The sequence below is a fragment of the Pteropus medius genome, unplaced genomic scaffold (genome assembly GCF_902729225.1).
Source record: "Pteropus medius unplaced genomic scaffold, Ma_sr-lr_union100, whole genome shotgun sequence".
NCBI lineage: Eukaryota > Metazoa > Chordata > Mammalia > Chiroptera > Pteropodidae > Pteropus > Pteropus medius.
The window spans coordinates 629898-646010 of NW_024349227.1; the positions used below are offsets into that span (position 1 = coordinate 629898).

The 16113-nt window shown below is 48.7% G+C and overlaps 1 protein-coding gene and 1 long non-coding RNA gene across 11 annotated transcripts in view; one reads left to right on the plus strand and one right to left on the minus strand.

The window, feature by feature from the left end:
• The first annotated feature begins 116 nt into the window (after positions 1-116).
• Positions 117-12052, plus strand: LOC120617939 (uncharacterized). Its single transcript, XR_005657083.1, has 3 exons — positions 117-550; positions 9420-9501; positions 11296-12052. It is a non-coding gene; the product is annotated as an uncharacterized LOC120617939 (long non-coding RNA).
• Positions 4180-16113, minus strand: part of SRGAP2 (SLIT-ROBO Rho GTPase activating protein 2) — a 229612-nt gene continuing 217678 nt past the window's right edge. For 2 of the 10 annotated variants that reach the window (XM_039881735.1, XM_039881733.1), the window contains exons 20-24: positions 15097-15277; positions 13417-13563; positions 10139-10177; positions 9620-9944; positions 4180-7544 (exon numbers count right to left, since the gene is read on the minus strand). In XM_039881735.1, coding sequence (XP_039737669.1) covers positions 7161-7544; positions 9620-9944; positions 10139-10177; positions 13417-13563; positions 15097-15277 — 1076 coding nt within the window. In that variant the 3' untranslated portion in view covers positions 4180-7160. Of the gene's footprint in view, positions 7545-8854; positions 8960-9619; positions 9945-10138; positions 10178-12284; positions 14292-15096; positions 15278-16113 lie in introns of those variants that run through there. The other 8 variants (XM_039881736.1, XM_039881737.1, XM_039881740.1 and 5 more) reach the window with 5 other exon arrangements.

The window sequence follows — 16113 nt, forward strand, 5'->3', positions numbered from 1 at the left end:
AATTTCCTAGGGGGCTGCCAATGTCTGTCCTGCTCTGGTCAGCTCCGAGATGGCAGTTGGATAAGAAATGGTTAAAAGCAGGAAATTCCATGTTTCTATAGAATGGTGGAGGGACTTTCCCATGGCCACACCTGGTGGTTTCCTCTGGCAGCCCCTCCCCCTAGCACTGCGACACCAGAACAGGAGCCCAGTCGAAAAGTACCTCCTGCTGATAACCAGGGGTGCTGCCGCTGGGCCCTCCCAAAGGTGCTGCCTGCTGCTTGTCACAGCAGAACCCAGAGGAATGTCCCTGAGATCCTCCTCCTCTCCACCCAGGAGTCCCAGCTTCCCACCTGCTGGCACACGGTAGACCTGCACGTCCTTGGCACCCTGTGATTGGGTGGGGCCATGTGATTTCCCAGCCAAAGTACTTAATTGCTGATGCAAGACCTGCTCCCGCCATACAGTGTGACTCTACCAGACGTGGGAGCTGCTGCTACTGCGGTCTGAGGGCCGGAGTGACCGTCATGAGCAGAGCCCCCTGCTGGCCCACAAGGGACGTGTAGCTTTGGTGAGAAATCAACCTTTGTTTTAAGTCGTTGAGGTTTGCAACATAATCTAGTCTATCCCTAAAAGTCCACCTATTTTCCACCAATAAACCTGCTTAGTTCTCACCAGGACCCCTACTCATCTCTCCAGCAAGCCCAATCTCTCTTTTCTAGTGTCTTAAGTACCTTCGAAAGCAATGAATGTGTGTGTCTAGCACCTACTAGGAAGCAAGCACTGCATGCTGAGGTCACAAAGGCGAGACCTAGGTATTCTGCAGGAGTTGGGGTTCGGGGACAGCAGGGCTAATGCTCTGAGATATGTACTTCAGCAGGTGGTCAAGAAGGGCTTGCCAAGAGAAAGGATGCTCCAGCAGACTTTGGAGAAAGGGGAGTTAGGCAGACAGTTGAGGGTCAAAGATAAGGAATTCCAGGCAGTGGGTGCACTCGAAGAGGCACAAAAGTCTGAGAAGGGGGTGTGGTCACAGGAGAGGTGGGAGGTGGGCTGGAGAGCTGTGTGGCGACAGTATTGCAGGCATCCTCAGTGAGGTCGCATCCTCTGCGTGGACACAACAAATGAATGTCTTGCCTGTGGTTTTGAGCTGCTGGCCCCAGCTGGGCAGCATGGCTATTGTTTTTCAGCTGGGTTGGCACAGGGGCCTGGCGGCTCCTGAAGGAAGAGGAAGTCTGTAAGAGGCCTCAGCATGTGTTCTCAAGTGGCTCTGAGGAGTCATAGAAATAGAAGTGGCAAATCAGAGGTAGGACAAGGACTAGAGGCTGGAAGAAGCGGGTCTTTGATGGCAGCTCTCAGGGAAAGAGGTCACGTCTGCCTTCCACCAAGGGAGGCTAAGCGGACAGTGGAAAGGACAGGGTGGAGGTTTGCCATCAGAGAGGATTGGGCCCTGACTCTACCACTGGCTCTGCATGACCATGGGGCTTGTGGGAAACAAAACAGGATGAAGCGCCTGCTACCTGGTGGCCCTGAATAAATACTAGTTGCCTTTTCCGCCACTACATGGCTTGAGCCTGTTTGTCACAGCTGCCTCATCTGTCTAGCACCTAAAAGGAGAGGGAAAAGGAATAGGGCAGGTGGGTGTGGAAGAGGTGGGCCAAGTGTACTCACCATGCTCAGTCACTTATGAAGGGCCGAAGGACGAGGTCTCAGAGCCCCGCTCCTTGTCACCAGTGAGCTCTGGCCAGGAGCTTTGGGTGGGGAAAGAGGGACAAACACTGCAGCCAGACCTGGCACTACTCTCCCAAGCAGTGGGGAAAGGGGCTGTGGGAGCTGAAGGAAACTGGGCCCCGTTTACATATCTCTTAACTCTTCAAACTTCCTACTCACCATTCCTTCCCACTCCCTCAGCTAAAGCCTTTGCCTTAAACTTCACTGAAATTAAAGCAGCGCTCAGCAGGCAACTCCCTCATCTTCCCACCCCCATGTCCACTGCCTGCCCTGCATCACACCTGCCTCCCCTCCCAGAGACGGAGGATCTCTTCTCTGGCCTTGACCAACCCTTCCATCTGGGCTCTGTCCCTTGCCCTCTCCTGCATATTCACTCTTTCCATTCGACTAGGTCCTGCCCTTGAGCAAACAAGCATCCACATCGTCCATTTCAAAAACAAAAACCTGGGCCCTTGACCCCTTCTGATGCTTCCCATTCAAAGCAACACCTTTGAATGAGCTGCCAAGAGTTCCTGACTCCTGCTTCTTTTTCCATTTGCTGCCTAACCCACTCCAATCGGACTCATTTTCCTCTCTACTGAAGTGCTCTTGTCCAAGTCACCAATGATTACCTTTCTAAGGCCTCATTTTACCCCACCAGCTTTTGACAGCTGGTCCTTCCCTCCTTGTGGAAACACCTCTCCTGGTTTCTGCTGCTGCTCTCCCAGCCACCTACCTCTCACCCACTCTATCTTCTTTGCTGGCTCCTTCTCTGCAGGATTTCTAATTACTGATACCTTCTCTTTTTTCTATTTATATATTATTCCTGGAAATCTCGTAGTTCGAATACATCTATAACGTAATACCTCCTAAATTTGTTTTTGGGTATGATCTGTCCCTAAAACTTCGTATTCATAAGAGTCTATTTGCTATTTCCACTTGGATGAGAAATAGTCATCTCTACTTTACCAGGTCAGACAGAATTCTTGATTAACTGTACTACTTCCCTGCGCCATGGCCGTTCTTGACCACATTGTTTCATTTTTACAGTAACACTTATTTTGCTTATTTATCTGTTCTCTCTTGAAACTAGAGAGCTCCATTATCTGTTTCTCCTGTTCAATTTTGTGTGACAGTGTTTGGCACACCGTGAAGCTTAAAGTTTGTTAACTGACTAATGAACAAGTCTTTGGCATATGTAATATACCAGTGTTGCTGACTCTTGGATAAAAGGAAGCTTCATATGCCTATGGCCATAAACATTTCGATGAGCTCATCACAAAGACCATTTCCTAATTCATACCCCACTGGTCTCCTTTTTTGGTTTTTATCTGGATGGAATAGATCTGTGTTTCGACTGTGTTTATTGTCACAAGTTTCCATTGAACTCCCATTGGAACATGTGAAATGAATTGAGGATCCTAAAAGAATAGTCCACCCTTGCCTTAGGACTCTGAAAAAACTCTTTGGTCCTTTGCTCACAGCTTAAGAACTAGCTCCACCTCACAGCTCACCACCTATACTCAGGAGTGGAAACTCATCCATAGCACAGGGTAGTAGGACAGTTAAGATCAAGGGACCAGCAAGAGAAGCTCAAGATGTAGCTCTACCATGAAAGTGAGCGTGAGGGAAAGGTGGCAGATTGGAAGTCCATGAGAGAGCTGAATAAAAGCTATAAATAACCTCATAGGATAAACCTTAGACCTGCAACGTGTCTAGTCTAGGGTAGAACTCCTTGTATTACCGTTGAACACTGGGCACTCCCTCGGACACTAGAGATTTCATCCATCCGCAGGGGCTTCTGGTATTAGAATAAGCCCACTAAACCTAATTGTGGGCCCTAGGAGCTTGAGGATGCATTCATTATCTTTGAAAAACCTCACCTTTGAAATTATGATCTGCTGGAATCAATATCTAAAGGAAAGAAAGCATTTCTGTATGCACCCCCCCGCTCCTACCCCTGACAGCACAAGCATATGGGTCAGCTCTTCTCCCAGAGGCAGGGGGCTGCCAAGGGCACAAAGACTCAGGGCTTTGGTCGTAGAAGAACTAAAACCTTCAGTCACCCTTGGTTGTTGCTGGCAAAACTTCCAAGCAAATTCACAGGCCCCACTCTTCCAAGCAGGGAAATCTGACTGGGGATAGAAATGAGAACAGTCCTCATTGAAAACAGAGGAGGAGGATTCTGTGGAGGAAACGGTTCTCATGGCAACAGACTGCCCAATGGAGAGCTGGAAGACTTTCTACACAACCTCTCCGGTTCCACACATGGTCTAAACAGAAATGCTAGGGGGGGAAAAATCCACATTCTAACCGTCCATGTGCCGTGCCTGGGCGGGGGAGGGAGAGGTGGCTGGCTCCCAGCAGCACCTAATTTCTTGTTCTGTTGCCAGGCAGGGCTCTGTTACCACAGACGAATCAAAATCCCTCCTGGATAGCTGGACTCCTGGATTGGAGATTTCAGGCAGTAGAGAAGAGATACGAACTGCAGCATCGAAACCTAAAAACGTATTTTATTTCGAAGTTGTGCTTTGGATTTTCCCCAATCCGACATCTGTTGCGCGACAGTCTTAGGTTCACACAAAGCATCTCCAAGCATACATACGATATTCCAGTTATCAACACTATTTAAAGAATATACCATTGTACACAAACGTGACATACAAGTCAGACGCCACAACATTGCAATTCCCTGGAAGATCAAACTTCTCTTCTGAACGTGAAGTATATCCACACCAGCCCTTCCAGTGGTCTGTTCATCCTGTGGCTGGCGTCATCTCTCATCTCCTTGGGGAGAAACCAGGGTGCCCTGAGGAGGTTGGCTGAGACCAGTGTTTCCAGTTTCCAGGCTGCTGGCTGCAAACTCCTCTCTTTTTCCAAATGGGTATGCTGGTAGCCCCACCCCACTTCTGTTCCCCAGACATCAGGGTCCACACCAGGAAAAGGATCCATGCCTTAGGGGCCAGAGCAGGGCTCTTTGAAGCATCATGCTGGTTTAGGCAAGCATATCCGAGGAAGGCTGGTCTCCTTAGGCCCAGGTGGCCAGCTCCTTTTAGCTTTTCGGTGTAAAAATCACAGTGTGCAACCTTAATTCCAGTTGACTGCAATGAGCTCTGCTGAGAAGGATTCTCCTCCTATGGGTTCCTAGTCCCCTTGACAGGACCATCTCACAAGTGTCAGGAGCACCAGAGAGAGGAAGACAACTTGGCTCTCAGAGCTGGGGAAGTAGGTGACCATTCACACACTGTCCAGTTCATGATGCAAATCAGCAGGTGGACACTGACCCAAGGGGATCGTGAACACAGTCACGTACAGGGCTGAAAGAGAAGTAAGGCAGGAACAACAGAATAGGTCCGAAGTGTTATTAAAAAAGCTTTGCTTTTGACTTTCTTAGAGAGGAGTGTGCTGGGGGGAGGGGAAAAGGGCAGGTATGGGTACCAATTTGGATCAAGTGGATCAAAAGGAATGTAAAGTGAAGGGTGGGGTTCCATTTTCAGCAAGGAAACAGATCCTCGGGTATAAAAGACTGATGGCTCGAAACCTGTGTCAGTCCCGGTGATAGACAAGGACAGGCCACTAAACAGAGCAACGAAAGCCAAGAATCCAGAGGACCGAGGGTTGCCTCTCACAGGCTGATTCGCTTCCCTGAAGGCTCTTCTTTTCTCCCTTTCATCCCTTGGGATGGTTTTCCTAGTGTTGCAGGTTATCCTCTGAGTTAGCAATTTCCCATCAACTGCCCTTTTACGTAACACAGAATGAGGAAAATCCTACCACTTCCACAGAGCCAACTACCAACCTGAAATGTTGGTCCAAAAAGCATCTCTAGGCTAAAGATAAGAAAATTCCGTTTCCTATCTGAAGGGCAACCCATCTCTCCTGAAGTACAGAAAATAATAAAAATAATAAGGCTAAAAGTGCAGCTTTAAAACCAGAAAACAGACAAGAGGAATGAGTTTCAGCGTTAACTCAAGTAGGTATCTGAGACTCATGAGCCTGGGGTGTGACTGTCCTCAGCTCTGGTCCTCCTGGGACAGTGTGATTGATGCTAAGGGAGCAGGGACCATGGGCACCAGGTTTGGAGACTGAATTAAAGCAGACAAGGGCATCATTTTTGCTTTTTGGAGGGGAACTAGGAAAAAGGCCAAAGAAAGGCCAAAATATTCAGCATCCAAATTTTAATTTTCTTAGATTCCAGCCTTGGGAAGACATTAGAGCCTGTGGGGCCAAGGTTCTTAGTTGTCTTTATTTAGATAACAGAAAACAGGTTTTAAAGAGAAATGTCTCTTTAATCTAACTAGGGCTCTCCCAAGCCCCTGTTGGTCCCTGAAAGGAGGGGAGACCTCATAGAATAACCAAACTAGCGGGGTGAACTTCACATAAGCTTTCATTAGGGAATAACTTTGGGGTTAGCAAAGCTGAATTTAATTTTTTAATAGGGTAATGAATTTTATGTCTCAAGTGGCCAAACAGGTGGGAGGAAGAAGGACCTATTTCTTATCTTTTCCAAACCTGCCATAAACACAATAAAACTCTCTTAAGACTCTTTACCCTACAAGGAACCAGCTATAAAACTGTCTTATATAGGAAAATGTCTTAGATGGGAAACGGTCCATCAAAGATAAGAACCCGAGAAATGTCTATACATTCAGAAAACTTGAGAAGTTTCACAAGATTGGGCTGTAGTAGTTCTAGAGGATGGAGGGGAGCAAAAGCAAACACCAATGACCAATTCACACCAATAGAAAGAAGACAGAAAGCCCCCAACTCCCAAATTACAGGATTGAGTCCCATCCTGCTGAATTCCATGTGATGGAGAGATTTCAAAGGCTAGGTAGGTTCTCTGGCCCAGACAGAACAAGATTTGTAACGGAAACAGAGACCCCTGGTGGCTCCTGTGTGAACTGCCACAATAACTTAGAGACTGGTCTAGGACCAGGAGAGGCTACACATGCCAGAGACTAGAAAAGTGTGTGAGTGTGTGTGTGTGTGTGTTTGTGCACGTGTGTGTGTGTGTATAAAACAAAGAATGGACTAAATGGACTATATATGATTCTCTATAATCAGTACCCCAAACAAGATGCCACTGAGAGCTAGATGTCAGTAGCTTACCATGTGGTCAGGCATCCCCTGCGTCTGAGGGGACTGAGACTTGAGCCCATGTCCGTGTGACTTGCCTGGCCAGATTTCACAGTGACCTGATAATGAGAAAATCTACCTCTGGCTAACCTAAGGACAGTGTGTACTGCATCTGGCTGGATTACGACAACGGGGGAAAGCAGAGGGCAGCAGGAAGGGCAGGGCAGGGCGATAACGAGGGCTTCATTCTCAAGGTTTTGGGTGATGGGAAGGCTAATTCCTGTAAGAACAACTTAGAATCTAATTTTCCACTGAAGTCCCAAGCTACTTAAATAGGAAGGTTTTAATAACAGTCAGTCCTTCTAGTCCCCTTGTCTAGAACAATTAAATTATATCTCTCAGACAGTACAAGACTTGTCAGTGGACTGTGGGGAAGCTGATGAGTTGACACCAGGGCTAGTGGCATTTGTTTTGGGGAAGACGGTGGGCTTGGGTCGTGTGGCTGGTGGCTTGACGGGGGCAGCCATCTTGACGGACTTGACAGGCCTAAAGGCGCAGGCTATGTCCCCAGCAGTACTGGCACTGCGCTGGAAAGCGGGCTCGGGGTCCTTGAGGAGCTGGGTGTGCAGGGGGCTGGAGGGCTCCGATGTGGGGGCCACCACTGGGGAGGTCTTGAGGGGCTCCAGGGTGTCCAGGACTACGTCGGGGGTGTGCTTGACGCTGCTCTGCCGCTCCAGCTCCCGCAGCTCATTCAGGGCAGAGTTCATAGTTGCCTCAATATCCTGCAAAACAGGAAAAAGGAGGAGGTGAGGCAAATGTAGGGAGAAGCCCCCGAGGATCCTATTTCAACACCATGGGCTAAATTGTGGAGAAACCAACGGCAATGAGATGTCCAGACTATTTTACTTGGCCAAAATCCTTGAACATATGAATGTTCAGAATGTGGGGGAAGGGGGACAGAGGGATTTCCATTGCCATGAGATTTTTTTTCCTTTAGAAAGAGTGGTTGAGATGTTTTTTAAATAGAGTCCTCGCATTTGAGAGATGTACCCTGAAATATTTTTGGACGGAGTATTTATACAATCCAGTGAGGAGGGAAAAGGTGGTTGAACTAAGAGTGGCCAGGAGTTTGGCCAGGAGTATATGGGATTCATTATCCTATTCTCTCTGTTTTTGCATACGTTTGAAATTGTACATAATAAACATTTGTTTGTCAAGTGGTAGAGATGAAGTGTGATCTTCGTTCTCGTAGACGGCAAGGCCCAGGGCAAGGGCTGAGGAAAGGGTCATGTGCCCTGGCCGGGAAGATGCCCTACCCATCCCACCCAGCTTGATGAAGCATTTTCCTTCTACCCATCACCAAGAGAGGGGACCAAAGAGTGACCAGGAGGGGGCGCCAGAGCCCACATAGGTGAAGTGCCTGCAAGTCACAGGGGAACACTCCAGATTTTAGGAAATTGCAGTCCTATCTTAGGGGCTCAAGGCAGAACCAGAGACCCTTCCGATGCAGCCAACTGCCTCCCAGGGAGACCCCCCAGCTCCCTCCCTCTTTCTTTCCCTACACATATATATTTGGCACCCTCAAACCACCACAGGGCTCCTTCTCTTGGGATTGAAAGATTGAGTCTTCCAAGCAAAGCTCCTTGGTTAAGGTATCTATGTCCTACAGGGTGATCTATGAGTTCTGTTGACAGTGATTCAATTTCACTCATCCTTGTGATGTTCTCAAGCCTTAAAAATGCTCAGAACTCCATCTCCTGCCAGAGTCCTGCTCTGCAGCTAGAGTCTATCCCAGCCATGTTCCTATTCTGACATTCCTACTAACACCTGGCCAAAGAGAGAGCTGGGAGGATTCCCCCGGTGCAAGGCAGACTGCAGCCAAGAGCTTAAGTAGAGGCACAGAAATAGAAGGCTAGCAAAGCGAGACATCTCGGGCCCGGAGCTTAACACTGAGCTCCCCAGGTACACCTTCCCTAAGCAGAACACCACAATTAAGCCAATGAAGAGCACACCCAGCCTCTATTGCCCCCTGGAAGATGGGCTAAGGAGAACCTCAACTCCGTTGAAGCAGAAAAGGGCAACAGTGAGCCCTTCGTTCCTACCTGGTCTAATGAAAATTATAGAGTTGGGAGAGACGTCTGAATGAGCTGCTTGTAGTGAGCCTGGTAGTCGGATTTTTAGAGGTGGTGCAGCGTTTCTAATATTTCATGGAAAACAGAGACTTGTCAGTGTGGGGTATACATGGACAGATTCCTGTAACCAGGAAGCTCATTTCCACTGCACCTGGAGGCTTGAACTGGAAGCTCTTCTGGTACCTGAGCCACTGGGGGCAGAGTATTTTGGGGCTTTCAAGACCAGGAGCAGATTGTTGACTGAGTATCTATCTACCTACCACTAGGGACCAGATATTAGCCTCAGGAAATGGAATGATGGGGATGGGCAGAGTGATATAAAAATGAGGCCAGAACTGCATCTGAGCCTCAACACTTGGGCAGTTTCCCAGAGTTGATCTACCAGGGTCTCGGGACTCCAAACTTACGCTGAATGGACTCTATCAAAATACTTTATCTGTAACTACCGGCTTTGAAAATTACAACAGCCTTGCACATAGCCCATATATGAGCAAGAAGCCTAAATCCTTTTATTCTCTCTTTAAGTTCTTCCTGGAGAGAGAGGGATCATCAGACTTCTTGGAAAGCCATCTCATCAGGTCCAGATATCCGACAGTCTCTGAACTTGGTATGTAATGTACCCAGCACAGTTGTTTCAAGTTCTGTCATAATTAGCATGGGCTGCACTAGGCAGTAGTGACATGTGTAGACTCATGCCAGCTGTTTGTCCAGGAGCCCTCAGTTACCTGTGCAATGACTTCAGGATCAACGGGCCGGTGGTTATTGAAGCTTTTTGACCTTCCGGCTGTCACGGTCTTCCGGATCTGCGGACTGTCCAGCCGATTCTTCAGGGATGAGTGGCGGCTGATGGAGTTGAGGCTCCCGTGCCCACTGATGGAGCACTTATCAGGCCCTTCCTTGGGAAGACTCTGGCTCATGATGGGCTGGGAAGATGGGCGGCAGCCAGCCCCCACCCCCGGGGAGGTGGGGTCAGTCAGGGAACTGCTCAGCCCATGGCTGTCGCTCCGAAATGTTTTCCGGATGCTCCCAGATTCTGGCCGTTTCCTTTGCCTTCAATCACAAACAGAGAGGGCAGTGTGACCAGGGAGCCCTTGCTCTGTGGAAGCTAGGATGAGTGAGAGGGGGGCCGACGCTGGCACCCAGGGACTTGTGGAAGGGTAGGGACACAGAGCAGGCTCTCTCCCTTGCTTTCACCATCTCTGTTCCCCTGCCACCCCCACTTGGGTAAAGAAGTGGATACTTACTTGATAGTCTTGGGCTTTGAGTTCTCAAGATGTAAGGTGCTGTCAGGAAAAACGTCTGATTAAGTGAAAGTTTCTAACGGGAGAGAGATTCATGGAAAGGCTCCCCCTATTACCTGCTTTGAACAGAAAGTAGGCCCCAGGTAGGAGAAAAACTCTCACCATCACCAAGGAGGTGGGGAATGGCTGCTAAGAGGAGAGTTGACTTTTCCAAATCTTAAGTCTGTTTCTCAGTCCAACTATAAGGCAGTAATCATTTTGGGCTTTGGCAAGAGGCCGTTGTTGTTTTTTTTAAACAGATGTGAAACAGTTTTCAAGAGGCTGCAATGTTGCAGAGTTAGGGCCAAGTTTGTGCATTTTCTTGGGGGGTGAAAATATATCTACATGACCCTAAGTCACCCAGCACTGGGTTGAACCCTGGCTCTGAGTCAGTTTGTTTCAGACCACTAAGGCGCATACATAATTGTTTGGCAGAGTCCTAGTTATAGGGGTGTTGCCTACTGCTGAGTAATTTCATTTTCTTTTGGAATCGGATTCGAAAGGACCTAATACAAGAAGCAATGAAACGTCTGGTTTGGGATAAGAGCTGAGCAGCTCTGATCTTGAATCTATAAAGAGCGACTGGGGCTGAGGCGGGGGCTGAGGATGGAAGAATGGGAGGGGTAGGGCCTGAAGGTAAGGAGCTGGTCTACAAGGCACGGCCAGCATTCCAAGTCAGTTCTGCTCTTCACCGGTTAGGTCTTCCTCACCGTTTATCCCCAGAGCCCGGTCCAGGACCGGGCACATAGCAGCTACTCCATGAACAGTTAGCTGCGGGTGCCAGCCATTCTTGAGTGGAAAAAGGATGTTCTCAACGTCTTATGGGGCCCAGTTGAAATGAGTCTTCCTCTGCCAAGTCCTCCCTGCACCCCAACTCCAATGGCAGGCAGAATCAATCACTCCCTCTTCTGTTCCTTTGGCGCATCCGTGACATTGTTTGTTAGTTACCTGCCTATATAGCATTTACCCTGCCAGACAAGTTCTGAGGCCAGGGACGATCTTATTCCTCACTGAATAACTAGCATCGATGCTTGGCATAGCAGTAGGTGCTCAATAAATGTGTGGAATTAATTGAAATGCCACACCCCAATAACTCTGCTGATTTCCTTTTTATACTTGAGGATGGCTGAGTCACGAGGCGAAAGCTGCTAAGATTTGTAGAGTGGCTGACGTGTTCCAGGTCCTGGGCCAGGCCCCGGGGATGTAAACAGAGGAAGACAGAGTTCCTGGCTTCAGACAGCTCAGCCCGGTGGAAGATCTAAACAGAGCAGGAGTCCTGAGATATCCTCCAGCGGCTTTCGGAATACAGAATACGGGCATCTACCTCGGCCCCGGGGAGCCTGGGAGTGTCAAAAAGCCTTCCCCAAAGACGTAAATCTCAGACTAAATCTTGAAGGGAGAGAAGGCTGTAACCAGGTGAGGAGACAGCAGGTGTGAAGGTCCAGGGGTGAGAGAGAACCCGGGGCACTCAGGAAAGTGAGGGGCCTTGGGAAGAGTGATGTGTTGGGCAGGAGTTGAGGCTGGAAGGCAGAGTCACTCGTAAGGGTGACTGCTCCCCATTGACCAGCCGGTGTCAGGCAGACCATGTCCTCCAAACACCCCATCCTGACACTGGTGACCAAGGAAGGAACTTAAGAGAACCGCCTCGACTTTCTGCCAGATGTTCATCTTTTGACTCTTTCGGCTACGACTCTCTACAACTACTTTGTACAAAAGGCATTAAATATGTGATGGCTTAAAAATATGTGCCTAACTAATTACCTAACTCTCCCTCCACCAACCTTGCCTTAGTTTCTGGGTTGATTACAGGCTTAGGACCTTATGATTATAGGTTTATAATTAACATAGACTTGTAAATAAAAAAAAATGCGTTTAGCCCACAGTTACTTTTTACTAGCATGCGCTCCCCAGTAGGGCACTATGCTGGAGGGAAATAAAATCCTCAATCATTTTTACTGGTCTGACTTCTATTATAACTACACTAAGTGAGCTGAATAAGCTACATTACTAACAACTCGAGGGCGAGAGAGATAGAGAAGAGCCACGTGCCCCAACCACGCCCCCTGCTACCGTCTGGTTGGAAAAAAGCCAAGAGATCTGGGCGACCTGGTGCAGTTTAAAAACAACAAGCATCTTTTATTCTCCTTCCAGTTTCAGTGTCCAGAGGCTACGGTTAACAGGTTTTCAATGTGCAAATCGTTTCATTCCTCCAAAGCCAGAGGGGAATAAAAACTGTACATCATTTCCAATCCATATTCATCAGGAGCGCCCTGGGGCTTGTCATCCTGCTGGCACTGGGCCAAGTTTCAGGGTCTGGCGGAAAGAGGTCTGTAGGCTTTGGGACTTGGTGTCTGGCCCCTTGAGATGAGATTAGTTCTCCAATAACCTGAATGTCTCGAGGGGAGGCAGCAGCTCGCAGGCGTGGGATCCCTCTAGGCAGCCAGATCGGGTGTGGGTGGAGTTAAAACCCCAAGATGTTGCTAACAGCCACAATGAAAGCTGGGGGCAGAGTTAAGAGCCTGCTGGACAGGAGTGGGAATCTGCAAAGGGACTAATAGGGAAGGATAATACACAGGGCTAAAGCAATAGGGAAAAAATGGGATATTATTTTACTGGTGTGAAAAGGCAGGAAGAAAGGGAGCTAGGGGTTAGACAAATGAATACAGCGCTTAGGATAAAGCTTTCTTTGGGGGCACAGTGGTCTCCTTTCCTCCACAGGAGCAAATACAGGACGGGGGAAAAACACACATGACATCGAAATAAACCCATCTGGGGTAACATGAGCCTAGCAGAAGACACACGAGACTTCGGATCATCGGGCAGACAAGGGCCAAGGAAGACATCACAGACTATTATTTGAGTAAGAATTGGAAAAGAGAAGGCACCTCTGAGAAACAGTACAAAACCAAGTTGCCTAAAGTAACCAAAGCAAAGCTTTGGCCAAAGTTTTAGCAGTCAGCTGGCCAGGAAGGTCTGCCCCGACAGACGCGGCGGGAGCACAGAGCGGAGCACCCTTCCACAGCGGGAGGACAGCTAGCTGGAGACCTGAACCTGCCCAGAAGGCCTGTGGACGCTTCCTCAGCCCTGTATGCCCTGTAGCAGCAATGAGCACATGCAAACTGTTAGGCCTGGGAGAGCTGGGAGCCCTCCCTGCAGTACAGGGATGGAGGGGGTTAGGCGAGAGGGTGAGGCTGGGTGTGGCAAGTCATTCAGAGGAGCAGAAAATGAAAAGCAGAGCTTACTTGTTGATGTTTGCAAGATAAATATCGGCTACATGACCCCCACTGGGACAGCTGGCCCCCGCTCTGGCTGTCACCTTTTCTTCAGGTGGCTCAGAAATGACCTCAATCTCAGACTTGGGGCTGGACCTCTCCACGACACCGTCCTCGCTGGGGAAGAAAGGGCAGGCAGGCAGGGAAAACAACAACAACACAAAAAGCAGTGTTAAATCGGCATGATGGCCCCCCAACACACACACGCGACCCCGCAATGGCTCTGAGGCAGCAGGAATGCCTGGCTGGGCCTAGCTCTGTAAGCAGAGGCAAGGAAACCTAAGGGCCTTTGGAGGGTTGTTTAAATAAAAATAAATAATCCCGCTGAGTTCTGCAGGATCCCCAGCTCCTCCGGAAAGCTGGGCTAGGGGACACCTGGATTCGAGGCATCTGCCTGCTACCCCACACTGCTTTCCTGGGGCAGCTGTGCTGGGGCCACCTCCTGGAGAAAGAGGCGGCCAGTCCAGGTTGCGGTTTATCTGCTGAGGTCCTGAGCACTGCCAGGTAAGGACAGTCCGCTCTGCGGTGGCTCTGGAGATGCCGGCGTTGAGGCAGGACCCCGCCACACTCTGTCGTAGCGCATCCAGCCCCGCTTAGAGCGTCCCGGCCGGTCCCAGGTCTCTCCACTGCTCTCCTGGCCCCTCTGGCTACTGATGACAAAGGGCCCCTTCTCCCCCACATTCATCTTCTCTCAGTCCTGTAGTGAAGTCATAATGCTAAGTTTGGGAGGGTCCTGTCCACGCTCAGATGGCCACCGGCTTTGCGATGTTATCAACAGGGAGGATTTCCCCGCAGAACAAGCTGGGGAGAGGCTGGGAGGGTGCAGACTCATTCAGGATATCAACCTTTAAAAAATAATATTAAGGGAAGGACTAAAAACACTGACAGCATCTTATCCAAGGGGAGGGAGTTGGGGGCAGACGCAGGGCAAAGGGACAGGGGCCTGGGCTGGCGTCAGGGGCCACGGGGAAAAGCCTCCTCCGGGAGCCATTGCCTCAAAGAGCGGGAGCCAACTGGCAGCCCACCTGATGAAGCCTCCTGGGACCAGTTCACATGCCCTTTGTTCCCTGACATCCTTTCCCCTCCCCTCCCCTGTCTTTCCCCAAATCTACCTCATCTGGGTTAAAAGAACTGGGTCATTTCCGCAGGCTGCTTAAAGTTAGATTTCTCTGAGAAAAGGAACTCATCGTTTTCATTTAAGTGGCAAAACGCCATCAGTGGCCCAATAGGTTGAAGTGAACATAGTTGTTTAAAAGGAAGGAAGAGAAGTAAAAATGTTTTCCCAACCTGATCTTTCTAATAAGGAAATGTGAGTGGTCAAATAATCACGTTTCATTATCACTCATCAGGCATAAGTGTGGATGGGTGCTGGCTGGCTAGTTTCTAATGACGGTGGATGGGGGAGTGGGAAGGGTTCGGGGTGGGTGTGGGACGGCCGTGGAGGCGTGATGTGCAGGGAAAAGGAGTACGAAGAGATTGAAAAACAATTTTCCATCGAGTCTGGGGATCCTTCTAGGAACTGTGTGACCTCAGGACCGTGTTGGTTCCCCCTGGGGGTTAGTCTCCCTCATCCTCCTATGGCTCCAGAAATAAAGCCTCATTCCCACAGTGGAGCCAGGGGCCCCCGAAGGTGCAGGGGGCCCAACGTACGTGTCTTGGACCACGATGTACTGATGGGGGATGAGTCCGTCGATGCCATTGTGCCGGCCTTCCCACCAGTCGTCGGAAGCCCGCTGGTAAAGCAGCAGGGATGCCCCCTTCTTGAAGGACAGCTCTCGGGCTGTCCGGCCCACGTAGTCAAACTTGGCAATGGCCTCGATGGGCTCACACTCTGAGAGGGGTATAAAAGAAGGAAACACATGTTGGGCACTCACAGACTCGGGAAACTGAGTAAAAGGCCAATCAGCTGAACTTACAGTGGTAGGAAGATAACCTTATGAGAAAAATAAGCCACGGATAATGTGTGAAGCCAGTCATTACCAGGTAGACTATACTTCATCCTGAAAACACTTGTCTACCCTTCCTTGCCTTTGCTCACACTGTTCTCAGGAATCCCTATCTCTCTCATCTGCCTGATGAAACACATGAAGTCACAACTCAAATATCACAAGCTCCCATAGTAACTTCTTTGGTATTTCCATAGCTTTTTAGGCCAACGCCTAACATTGGATTTGCCATAGTCGCTTGTAAGCATTATGTTGTTTCTGATTCTTAAATAACTTCATTAATTATAGAACATTTATCATATTGTATTTTAAATAGTTTATGTTATCCATTCCCCCTAGTAGAACACAAGCTTTAGTCTCTATAAAGAGAAAATAACTTTCCCGATCAACTTTCCAAGGAGCAAAATAGGGAAATATATTTTGTGAACACTATATGAAAAAATGTGCATAGAAGTGATTTGAAAAATTAAAAGGGAGTTGCAAACGCAATGCATTTTTACTTTTGTGTGAGCTTCTGTTTTTTCATCTATAAAACGAGGATAACAATAGTGCTTTTTTCATGAAATTACAAGGAGCTGATTAACAATAATTTTTTAAGTTAAATTTATTAGGGTAACATTGGTTAATAACATTATATAAATTTCAGGTGTATAGCTTTATAATGTGACATCAGTATTCTCTATTGTGTGTTCACCACCGGAAGTTTAGTCTCCTTCCGTCA